The sequence below is a fragment of the Myotis yumanensis genome, unplaced genomic scaffold (assembly GCF_028538775.1).
Source record: "Myotis yumanensis isolate MYYU_CA2020_CCGP unplaced genomic scaffold, mMyoYum1.0.hap1 SCAF_7, whole genome shotgun sequence".
NCBI lineage: Eukaryota > Metazoa > Chordata > Mammalia > Chiroptera > Vespertilionidae > Myotis > Myotis yumanensis.
Genome location: NW_027223758.1, coordinates 18264737 through 18277500, shown reverse-complemented (window position 1 = coordinate 18277500; position 12764 = coordinate 18264737). Strand labels below are relative to the sequence as shown.

General features: G+C 47.5%; 1 protein-coding gene across 1 annotated transcript in view; it reads right to left on the bottom strand.

Moving 5' to 3' along the window:
* Window positions 1-10377, bottom strand: part of OVOL2 (ovo like zinc finger 2) — a 29203-nt gene extending 18826 nt beyond the window's left edge. The window contains exons 1-2 of the mRNA XM_070421429.1: window positions 10037-10377; window positions 9151-9392 (exon numbers count right to left, since the gene is read on the bottom strand). Of these exons, the coding sequence (XP_070277530.1) occupies window positions 9151-9392; window positions 10037-10136 (342 nt within the window). The 5' untranslated portion in view covers window positions 10137-10377. The remainder of the gene's footprint in view (window positions 1-9150; window positions 9393-10036) is intronic.
* Window positions 10378-12764: the final 2387 nt, after the last annotated feature.

Here is a 12764-nt window from a genome sequence, read left to right as displayed (position 1 = left end):
ATACTTGCTAGCTATAGACATCTATGACCAATCCAGCCACCGCACATTAAGTTATACTTGAAGCTTTAAGAGACAGCTTTGTTGAAACAAGATGTAAGGCTAATTAAATAGTAAAAGATCATGGCTGATGAAGCCAGCTTCTCCCAGACTAGTCCACTTCCCAGAAAAAAAGGGATATTTGTAGGATAAATTTCTACATGTGAACTTTATCCCAGAGTGAATTTCACATTTTCTGCCTTGAAATGTGGTCTGTTCTGTAATAGCAACAGACTGGAAACTACTTATATGTCTGTCAATAGGAATTTGTTAAAAATAAAAAAAAGCATTTCATTAAAGCAGCTGGAAAAAGAAAAGCATCAATTGTCAGCCACGTGTGTGAACCCTCTTGGATGTCCCGTCCAGTCAAAAGGCTCAGAAGAGTCCAGCCACACCTGTCATCTGACTGCAATAGCATGAGAAGCCCCAGGGAAGACCAGCCCAGCAGAGATGAGTCATTCCACAGAACTGGAAGACATAATGATAAATTATTTTAAGGTGCTAAATTTGTGGTTATTTGGGAAGCAGCAATAAAGTAAGTGGTATAGTAACCAACGTATCACATCCTCTCCAGAACACCAGATCTGCCACATTTCTGTCTCCCAAGATGGGCTGCATAAGAAGAGACACATCTGATCTCTGGAATGACATCCTGTGAGCCAGAGGACCAGCAATCCCTCCCTGGGCACATGTCTGCTCACTACACCACTCTTGCTATGTTTACACAGGTTAGACCTTACACTCGACCTCCTAAAGTTTCAAAATAGGGTTAACCAATTTTACACTGTTACTCTACTCTACAAGTAGTAGACCCAAACTAGTTACCCTTTAGTCATCTTAGTTACAAAATGAGAGTGGAATGTTGAAACAGAAATGCTAAGGATCAAATAAAAACCTAGACCTGGCTAGTTATGTGATGTCATGTAATATCCCTGGGCCACAACTTCCTGCATGTAAACATAACAAAATGGTATTAGATGAGCTCTATGGCAGAATAAGAGGCTAAGAGCATCTTTTTTCCAACTTCCTAAGTTCGGATCCTGTTCTGCCACTTACAGACTGTGGGATGTAGGCAAGTTACTCAACCTCTCTAAGCTTTAATTTTATCACCTGTAAAATGTAGATAATAATGATATTTGCCTCTTAGGATTATTAAGGAATTAAATAAGAAAAACTACTTAATAAGCCTAACTCTTATAGTTAGACCAGCTCCAAAATTCTGTGATTCTAACTAAAAATCAATTGGTCAAGCCCTAGCTGGTTTGGCTCAGTGGATAGAGCATTGGCCTATGGACTGAAGAGTCCCAGGTTTGATTCCAGCCAAGGGCACATACCCGGGTTTAGGGCTCAATCCCCAGTGTGGGGCCTGCAGGAGACAGCCAATCAATGATTCTCTCTCATCATTGATGTTTCTCTCTCTCTCTCTCTTGCTCTCTCTCTCTCTCTCTTGCTCTCTCTCTCTCTCTCTCTCCCTCCCTCCCTCCCTCTCCCTTCCTCTCTGAAATCAATAAAAAAATATATTTTAAAAAATCAATTGGTCAAAACCCCTCGTTTACTTATTTGGCTTTTGAATTTTTCTTTCTCTGATGAAAGAAAAAGGGGATTAACTTTAGTGTGAGCCACAAGTCCCCAGTCCTTCATCCGAAACTAAAATCCAAAAAGCTCTGAAAACTGACATTTTCTCCCATCTTCCTTGATAATAAAACCTGACACAAGTGAGCATGAATCTACACACAGACTTTATCCCTTTGGTATCAATATTCATGTGTTTTGATACAGAAATTATTAATGTGTTTAATTACAGGGTACTGCTCCAGACCCGCCAGGGGTGGTATTTATACCATGCTACTTTCTAAAAGCTTAATAGTCTCACCCTTAATCCAAAATTAACACTTTGCAAAAGGCTTAGTAATGAAGTGAGGAAGCTACTATGGAAGGTGGGAGATGACATCAGTCTGGAGATTAATTCAGGACAAGAAAAATGAAGACAGAGAGCAAGCAATTCATCAACCCCTCAGCTTGGCACTGTCTTGCTCGCTGTCCTGTTTTCTGCAAGGTCTCGGCTTTCATTTTAAAAAACACACAAAGTTCCCCTCTAGTTTTTCTAAAAAACAGGCCTCTGCAGCAGAAACAAACCGATCATTGTATCAGTGCTGCTGAAAACTTCAGGAGCATCTGGGGAGGTAGGCCTTCTGACCAACTTCAAAACTGGCTATGGTCACTTACCTGTCAACCTTCTAAAGTGAAAAATTTTATAATCCTTTATTTTCTGCTGATGCTTCCATCAAATAAGTTCATTAAATTAATGGTCCTATTTTCTGTGGGAGGGTACTGTGAGTCCAGGCTATCTTATGGCGGCCACATGAACAAGATTGCCAGGGGCACATTTGCTATGCTGGAGTGCTCAAAACATGCGAATTGTATTTCCCCAATTCCTTTGGGATAAAAACTTCCCTCCTGGTCCCATGTAGCATATCCTTAGGCTTCACCACTCTGCTATACGGCAGTGGAGAAGCTTCTCAAATGCAGAGATGATGAAGGAAATATATTCTTATAATCCATAAAAAACTGAGGCTCAAAGAGCTATAAAATGCCCATGGCCATATGGCTTTTAGGTACCCACAATGAGATTTTGAATGTGGTTTGTCTGCCAAACTAGTGTCTGCCGTTGAACTGTAAGGGAGGGGGAGGGAAGGACTCTGTTGTTTGTCTCATATGGTGAGAAACAGCTTCAAATTCCTTTATGTCAGACCGTCAGCACTAATGATAAAGTGTTAAAAATCTCCCATAATGCAATACAATAACATTGAAAGAATAAGGATCCTTGAGTTGGGCTTTGTCACTAACAGCTGTGAGGAATTCAACAAAACCTCCTGGTCTTTACCTTTCTCCCCTTCAAAATGAGGAGACTGCCCTAGCTGGTTTGGCTCAGTGGATAGAGAGTCAGCCTGTGGACTGGGGGAGAAGGGGATGTGTCCTGGGAGGGGGTGGTCCTGGGTTTGATTCCAGTCAAGGGCACATGCCTGGGTTGTGGTCTCCATCCCCAGTAGAGGGCATGCAGGAGGCAGCCCATCAGTGATTCTCATCATTGATGTTTCTATCTCTCTCTCCCTCTCCCTTCCTCTCTGAAATCAGTTAAAAAATAAAAATAAAAACAAAACAAAATGAGGAGACTGGACCATGTAAACTTTAAAGGTCCCTGTAGTGGATCCTATGTACACACAGTCAGCCTCTATTCCTACTCTTCTGGTGAGCCTTCGTATACTGCAGAGGCCAGTAAGCTAGCAACTGCATTTTCCAGACTCCCTTGCAGCTATGATCTTTACATGTAACCCAGTAGGAACTTAGGTTCCACCAATTACTAGGTTAACTGAAGAGAGGAAGGCACGTGGCAATTGTTTCACACTCTGCATTAGCAGAAGCATCATGATGCATGATTAGGCAGCCATAGAGGAGGCAGCTGCAGCTCTCTAGGTTGCCCAATTCTGCAGTGTGGCTCTCGGAGGAGAGCCTGGGAGCTCAGCCTGGTCTTTCTTTAGTTCATTTGTTGCCCTAAAATCAACCATTCTCTGCTTAAGCAAGCTATAGTAGATTGTTTTCTGTAACTAAACTCATGCAGTCCCTTCCAACAATAAAAACCCACTTCAACCCAGTGAGTGTGGCTCATGGTTCAGTGTTGAATCATGAACCAGGAAGTTCATGGTCAGGGCACATGCCAGGTTGCGGGTTCAATTCCCAGTGCAGGAGGCAGCAGATCAATGATTTTCTCTCATCACTGATGTTTCTATATCTTTCTCCCTCTCCCTTCCTCTTCGAAATAAAAATAAGTAAAAACTTATATTCAAATTAAAAGCTGATGCAGTTCACATGTATTGTTCTCTTATGCCTCCTTTTTTTTTTCCTCTTTAAATTAAATTTTTTCGAGCATCTATTCTAAGCATTTTCCCAGATCTCCCTTTTCTTCTTGCTTCCTGTTTTCCTCCAAATGCTATCACTTACATCTAGGGACTGTTGACCCCTTCTTCCCCATCTGTATTTCTGTTCTGTGTTGACTTATGTCCTCCCATGAATCAGGCATTGCTGTACCAGATGCTGAAGATACAAGCCTGCCTTTGGTGTGTCCAGTTCAAGAGGAGTCTGGTCAGCCAAATGTGCAGTCAAGGAGATGATCAGTGAGTTACAATGGAGGCAGGAAGAGGGGCATCCAATTTTCTTGGGAGAAAGAAGACAATTAGGGACTGCACTTATGGTCCCTTCCAACTATCAAATGGATGTGTTTTTATAAACTGCTGTACTTAAGTCTACAATTCATAACAATACTTAAAAATAAACTAATTGGCCATCACTAAAGAATTCTGGTGAACCAACTGATTATCTTGAAAATTGGTAAATAAAAAGAATTTTACTCTGCCTTTCCTAAGTGAACTGTCTCACTAGGAAACAGGGGAAGTATCTCTCCATAGAAGAATTTCAGCTAATAAAGAAGGGACAGCCCTAACCAGTTTGGCTCAGTGGGTAGAGTGTCAGCCTGCGGACTCAAGGGTCCCAGATTCGATTCCAGTCAAGGGCATGTACCGTGGTTGCGGGCACATCCCCAGTAGGGAGTGTGCAGGAGGCAGCTGATTGATGTTTCTCTCATCGATGTTTCTAACTCTCTATCCCTCTCCCTTTCTTTCTGTAAAAAATCAATAAAATATATTTTTTTAAAAAAAGAAGGGACAGAATTAGAATATTACTGATCTATAAACCGTAATAACCTAAAATATTTAGACCTCGAGCATCAATGGCTGCTAACATCACAAAGAGACAACCAAACATTATGTAGCTCTTGATGGAAATAGACACCCCTACTGTGACAGATTTTAGCTATAATAAACCTGATCAAACATCTACAGCAGTGTTGGTGCAATACAACTTTCTGTGATGATAGAAATGTTCTAATCTGCTCTGTCCAATACAGTAGGCACTAGTCACACATCGCTACTGAGCACTTGAAATATGAGTCGTGCAAGTAAGGAATTTAATATTTAGTTTTACTTAACTTTACTTAATTTAAATGTAAGTAGTTATATGTGACCATGGCTACCATTTTGTACATGTAGCTGCAAATCCAACTACCATTTAGAGAAAACATATGGGAAGAAGGAGCATTAGACACCACGGTGATGCATTCTGCAAAACCCAGATTGCTGGACTCTACAAAACAAATTAGCCATCTCTTCAACAACTAACTAAAAAAGTGAGGGAGGAAAAATATATAAATTAAAAGACACATCAATGAATTACAATGTGTGGACATTATGTGGACCTGATTCAGCAAACAAAAAAAAAATGAAGTTATAAGACAATTAGCAATGTGAACATCATTGTTAATGTGAGTATAATCATGTATTTTGGTCTTTATCTATTAGAGACACATTCAAAATATTTATGTTGGCTGAGATTTGTCTCAAAATAGTGTTGGGGGAGTGGATGGAGGAAGGATGGTAGTAGTAGCCTTGGGTTCATTGTTGTTAGGACCAAGTGACAAGTATTCCACAAGTATTTAAATTTTCATAATAAAACATGATGGAACAAAAAAAAAAGACACACATTCACACATCCATGACTACTAGAAGACTCAGGCTACAGAGCCAGATAAAAGGCCAAGAATACTTTTGAAGGAATTCTAAACTCAATTCCTTTGAAGAATCCTTGGGAGAAACCAAAGGAAAAGAGAGAAAAGAATGGGATGGGGTAAGAAGACATTCACTTCTAGTCTATACTTGCACATTGGTCCCACCAGCCACTCTGAGTCAGGAATGAATAACATCAGTCAATTACCTGATTTAATTTCTGAGTCACTTTGTTTCTGATAAGCCTTGGGAGGACAGTGGTGATTGGGGTTGGGGGGAGGGGGTATCTCCCACCGCTAAAGACCTGCAAATGGATCCAGCTTTACAAAAGGGACTTAAAGCGACTTATACCTCTGGCATGAATACTTTCCCAGAGGTACACCATCTCCCCACCCCAAATCTGTTTTATAAATTACAGAATCCTCAGTAGTAAAGAAACAATTTCATAACCTACCCTAAGGCACACAGTTGAAAGATAGCTAGGCGGGGAAATAAAACGACTTAACTGGCACTTACGAGTCCTGTCCAGATCCACTGATCAGCACAATCAGGTTAGCAAATCCCTTGTTCCTACTGTAGGTAACAAAATAGCTATCAGTCATTGTCAGCTAACTTCCTATTGGGCAGTTCATACATGCACAAAAAGTGCTAAACATTTTGCACCCATTATCTCATTTAATCTATGCAACACTTCTGAGAGGATGATTCTATTATTTCTCCACTTTACACAACAGGGAACTGAGGCTCAAACAGGTCACATATCCCCAACCACACCTGATGGTATAGATCCGAGGTTTTCCTTCTCAAAAACCTCCCAGAAAAAACACACACAACACAACAAAAACCTTCCAGAGCCCCACCCACAACCCCAAGGGAATTTCCACACTTCTTGATTTAGCCTCTTTACCATCCCACCCGGTACTAGCTACATTTCCAGCCTCACCTTCAACTTTTTCTGACCCCAATAGTTTCCCATCCTGCAGTCAACACAGCTGAGTTCTTTCCTTACTCAAGTTTTGGGCTGAGCCCATACCTCCCCTTCTCCATGGGCCTCAAATTCACACAAGAAACTTTCCCCTGCTCAGAATTTATCACATCTTTGCTTGTGCTTCTGGGTTAGCATTCACATTCCTGTCGTAGTTAATAATTAATATTTGAGTCTTCCCACCTACCCAACTAATTCTAGCTAGAGTTCCTACAACTTCCACTCTTAACTCATTTATCCACAACTCTCTAAGTATCCTTATTATCCCCACTGTAAAAGCAAGAAAACTAAGGCCCAGAGGGATTGGCAATTTGCCCAAGGTCACACAGCTAAGAAGTAACAAAAGCCAGAGCCTGGAGGCTTAGTCATTTCTGTCCAATGATTCTGGAACTCTAGGATGGGAGCATTTTTATGCTGGCTGCCTGATACACAGCAGGCACTCCATGCTATTGGATGGGATGTTGCTTTTCTCTGCAGATCACACTTGCCTTTCCTCTGGTCCTAATAGCCAACAGCCAAATGTCTTCAAGTCATTGAAACTGCAGTCATTACCACAAGGGTCTCATCCTTGAGAGACTTTTCACTTCTAGTTAGAAGACTAATTCCTAGAGAGTTCAGCTTGCTTTGCATAGAAATCTAGAGTTACCCAATGCGCTAAATTTAACCAGTCAACTGAAAATGGCCAATATCACTACTAATAATTCTGGAGGCTCAAAGCATCTTAAAGCCAAGATGTCTCCTATTTGTGGGTGAAACTGAGAGGGAGAAGGAACCAGACTGTCCTCCTGAGTAAACTAACACTCCTCTGGAAACTATGTTAACAGTTGAGGGGCACACTCTATGCCCCACCCCCATCCCTGGGGCTGCACATAGAGGGTGATCATGGAAATAGATTTGGTTTATTCATTCCCTTAAGCCAGATAGCGCTGTTTGCCTGAGGCAGCAAAGAAAGATCTCCTAAAATGGTGGTAAAGGGACTGGATATTTTCCCTCTGCTACTTTTTCTCAAGAGTAATGTGGGCATCCAGGGGCAAACTGTCTGCAATCCATTCCAAAACAACGTTGCAATTGTCCTTCCTCCCAGGCGATAAATATGCAAGTGGGACACTGTAGAATTTCCTGGAGGGCAGAACTACCAGCCTCAGGCAAACTGAGCCCTCCCACTTAACCCCATCTGGCCCACAAAAGCCTCAGGCTAGCTGACTTTGAACCTCCGCAGAACCTTTAACACTAAGCAGTATGCCTACTTGGCAGCATCTTTTAAAGATGTCTTTAAGATTCCAGCACAGGCCTCTAGCCCCAATTCATAACCAAATTCACCCCCAGACCACCTCCAGCCAAGCCCTCTGAGCTATGCATCAGAAAATATGCATAGGGGAGGGGTGGTCTCTCCCAGGAAAAGTAGCGGAGACTTTCCTAATCCACAGCCAACGCTAGGGATCTTCTTCCCCAGTTCCCCACCCCCCAGCCAAGCCCCAGGAGCCAGGAATATGCAAAGGGAAGAGCCCGCCTGTCCCAGGAAAAGTAACGTAAACTTTCCTAATCCATAGCAAACTCTAGGCTTCCTCCTCCCTATCTCCTCCTCGGCAGCCGGACCGCGGGAACGCCCAAGAATTATCACCTACAGCGAGGACCTGGAGTCCGCGAAGGGTCACATTCTGGCCCATCCGGCTAGCGACGGGGTTCGTGTGATCCCTGAAACACCACTCCCTGACTCCAGGTGGCTGTGAGTCAGTGGAACGGGACTCCTTAACCTAGGAGGTAGCGGATACCTTCGAGCAGGCAATCGTGTGAGCACAGAAGAGCGTCCGGATAAGATGTAGCCTACCATTCTAGAAGAAGACGGGGGGGGGGGGGGGGGGGACTGAAGCGCGAAGATAGAGGGGAACAAACACCCCAGCCCACTGAGGACGCGGCATGAGGCAGTTTACAGTTGACCTCATTTGTCCATCATTCAAATTCAAGAAAATTTGAAACAGACCCATTTAAAGGGCCCTGCAGACCTGGTGTCTAACGGGCACTCCATAATTGGCACTGGGAATCGCTGTTATTATGAGTGGCCCACTGTGTGCCAAGCTGCCACCACTGTCTCCAAAACTAAAGAAAGAGTGTGAAATTTAGAATTCACAGAGCGCTTGGAGTTCCGGTGCCTAGGTCCCTCCTCTCCAACCACCGGGACCTCGACGACCTGATTATTCTCTGGCCCTTGCGCACCGAATGGGAGGAAAGAAGCTGAACCTGAGCCTTTCAGGTAGTTCCATAGGCCGCCGACTGACTGTGCCCGCTCGGGGAGCTGGCCTTGGGGGCGCAGGCGGCCGGCTCCCCTGCCGACCGGAGGACGCGCGGAGGCGCCCTGGCCGCGGCCCAGGGGCAGGTGCAGGAACCGCGCGGCGGACGCGCCAAAGGCTCGGGAGCCGGGTGCGCGGGCGGGCGCGGCAGGGAGGGGCGCTGGCCCCGGGAGCCCGACGCCAGGGCGTGGTGTAGGTGGCGGCGCGGGCAGAGTCGGCTCCGTACCTTGATTTTCGATCTGGCGACCGGGCGCTGCTTCGCCGCCAGGTGTCCACCGGGGTCCTCGGCATCTCCAGGCTCCAGGGTTTCGCGCTCGGGGGTGCGCGTGGACGAGTTGCTCTCGGTGCCTCCAGGCTCCCCCGCGCTGCTGCTGCCGCCACCACTGCTGCTGCCGCTGTCGCTGCGGCAGTCCTCGGGGGGGTCGCAGAGCAGACGGCCCAGACCCACTGCGAAGGGAGGGGCCGAGCCTAGACACACAGACACACGGCGTCAGGCCCGGGCGCCCGCGGTAGTTTGACCTGAGGGCGGTGCCGCCGGTGCCGCCGCCGCCCCGCCCCGGACCTGGGCATCTCGCCAGGTGGGCAACGCCGAGGGGGTGGGCTAGCGAGCCCCCGGCTCGGCCTCCTGAGAGAGCTCGGGGTTCCGGGGGCTGCTCCTCGGTCCGGGTTCCCGGGCCACGAGGAAGTGCGGGACCCCGCGCGCCAAGTTTCCTCTACCTGGGATGGGGGTGGAGGGGTCTGATATCTACGTACCCAGCCCCAGAGGGGATCACCGACCCTTGTGCAACCCATGAAGGCGTGGAATTGGGGGCTAGTAGCCCCTACCGGCGTTCAACCCCACCCCCTTCTTAGACCACCTCGGCCCCCACTGCAGCCAACGGTCCCGCCGCCGGGCAATTAAAGGCGCCCACTAGGGGGAAGGGGAGCACGATGCCCAGGGTTTCCCAGCCTCTCACTCTCTCTTTCCGCACCTCTGAGACTTCCTACTCCCCCCTGGAAGACGAAGCAGGGGGCTGGGGGGCCACCCCCAGCCGATGAGCAGAGGGAACCCGGTCACCCCTGCCCTCACCCCAGGAGCCCCGCGCCAGGCCTGGCCCCCGAGCCGTGCTCACCTGGGATGTAGGTGTCTGCCCTTTCCTCGTCCGGGAGCTCATCCCAGCTGCGGACCGAGACCCCCGGGCTCCTCCGCTTTACCAGGAAGACTTTGGGCATGGCGAGGCCCCCTCCCGGCCCCCTCGTCCCGGCTGCTCACCGCTAGGGACCGTAGCGATGTCTGGGTCCCGGCTCCTGGCGGCCAGAGCCCACCTTCCCGCCTAGCCGACCCTCTCCCTCCGCCCCCCGCTCCCCGCCGCAGCGCGGCCCCGGCCTCCCTCCGGCACTACTGGCGACTCCCAGACTCCCGGCTCGGCGACACCTATGCCTTAAATCGCGGGTGAGACCACGCCGTGGTAAAGTTTCATAAGGTGGAATAGAAAAGGCACCAGGAAACTTGGGAGTGAGCATGCGCCCTGCAACATAACGGTGTCAACAAGCTCGCTACCTGTCCGACCGGTTCCGGCGGCCGGGGCTGCCTGTTCCAGCCCTTCCTTAGGCATGAATGTTTGCAAAAGAATTTAACGTCTGATTCTCCCCCCTCCCCTTTTTAAAAAGGGGAGAACTTTTTTTTTTTTTTTTAATCAACCCCCAACCATTCCCCTTCACAGGCACCTCGGGGCAAACTCTGAGGTAAACCCTAGGTCCGCTTCCCAGGGCATCCCTCCCGAGACTTAGGGCCTCCTGAGAATGCCGCCCCCCCCCCCCACACACACACACATACCGCCCGCCCCCCCCCCCCCCACAAGAGCTTTTGTCTCCGACCAAAAAATGGACTTTGTGAATCGTTCCCGGCGGTTGCTGAAATCTTGGCCGGCGGATGGGGGAGGCTGTGGGGAGACTCCCCAGGACTGTGATCTGGTAAAGGGGGACCTTGAGGGCTTAAGCTCCCATCAACTACAACAGTCCCACCAGATAAACACAGTAATAATGAAATATAAAAAGTCAGCATCTTTAGAACACATTGTTTCGTACCGTGCAATGAAAGAAAAACAAGTCGGCTTGTTCCACCAACGTAGCTCCCACCTCAAGACCTTGCACCCCAAGAGCACCATCACCAGAAATTGTAACACAATGGAAATAAACGCCAATTGCGCTTTATGCAAACACAGCTTCGAATCGAATTTCTTATCCTCGCCCACTTCCATGCTTGCCCCCCCTAGCCCGCCTGCTCCCCCAGTTCTGAGGCTGGGAAATACCTTTTCGGGAAGCCAGCAAGAAAGCTGCATCCCCTTACTGCCTCAACTGGGGAGGTGGCTGGAAATTTTGTATTTATTTTTGGTTTTGCTTTTCCCTGCCTACCTTTATACCTGGAGGGGAGGGGGAGAGAGAGAAAGATACCAAGTTTCTAAGAGCAGTCCTGCCCGCGTTGGGGGACACGCTACCCTCCCACGGCCCCTGCTCGGGTGCGCCCAGGGCAGCCCAGCACCGCCTCCACCACTGTGGACGGCGCACCCTCCCGGGGGCGGTCAGATGTGTGCCAGCTCCGGGGACTGCGGGGGCGCGCCTGGCCAGGGGTTCCCTGGCGCCCTCAGCTTGCCCCTGGGCCAGACTCACCTGTCTGTAACCTGAGCCGCTACCCGCCCAGCCCACAGGCCAGGAGAACATGCACAGCGGTTTCCCCGTTCTCTTCCGCCCTGGAATGGCCCTGAGGGACACAGCCGCCTGGTAACGGATTTCTCCGCTCGGCTGGCGTGCTCCGCGGGACGGAGAGGGGGCGCAGCGCTAGCGACCGCGGAGGGAGGGGGCGCGCGATGCCTCAAAGTCTGCCCTCAAGGGGTCGCCCTCTCTGGGCTCAACCCTGTCTGGACTCCAGATTTTCTTTGAGAACTACCAAGAATGAAAAAAAAAAAAAAAAAAAAAAAGACTTTGATCTGTGTAGCCCGGGCGAGGGCCGGGAGAAGGAAGACATTTGTACAGCAGCGTAAGGAAACGAGGCTCCCTTCTAGTCTAGGAGGCTGATGGCGCAGCATCTGGGAGGCTCTGCGAATGTATTTGTATCTGCCGACAAACTGGAGATGTGCTAGGAAGAAGGAGCTTGGTTGAATGGAAGTAAAGATGAAGCAAAACGACAAAATCGGATTATTCCTCATCTTAAAAATATTTCAAACTTCGCTTTGCTCAACATTCCTTATTTTACAAAAACGCGAACCCCATTAACAGAGCTTTTTTTTTTTCCAATCAAAGCGATGAGTGACAGGATCACTTTGTCCATTATTTGAGAAGATTGTAGAATAATGAAATATAAGGCTAGACACCTCGAAAAATGCCAAGTTTGGAGAATTGGGGATGAAAATAACAGGGATAACTACACTTTTATTCAATGATTGTTGGATGTTATTTGTTGGGTGTTTCTGAGCGAAAGGAATTACAATGTGTTATTTCTCTGATTCTTGATCAGACTTGAAAAGGGTTTATCAATATTATTAACATTTTCAAAAGAACCAGTTTTGCCTCTGTTGACTTTTATCTGTTTGTAAAGTTAGTTTTCTATATATTATGAGGAGCTCATTGAGCACCCCCTAAAAGTGGAATAAGAAATAAACCAACTTATTTTTTTAAAAAATCAAAGCTTGTAACTGGAAGAGAAAGAAAACATGACATGGTCCACACCCCACCCACTATTGGGGAGAAAAGATGGCCCTGCATATTATCCTTGGTAGGTGTGTATCCAGTCCTGTTAGAATATTCCAGTGCTGGGGAGCTCACTTTTTTAAAAAACAACAACAACAGACTATTCTCTGTTTA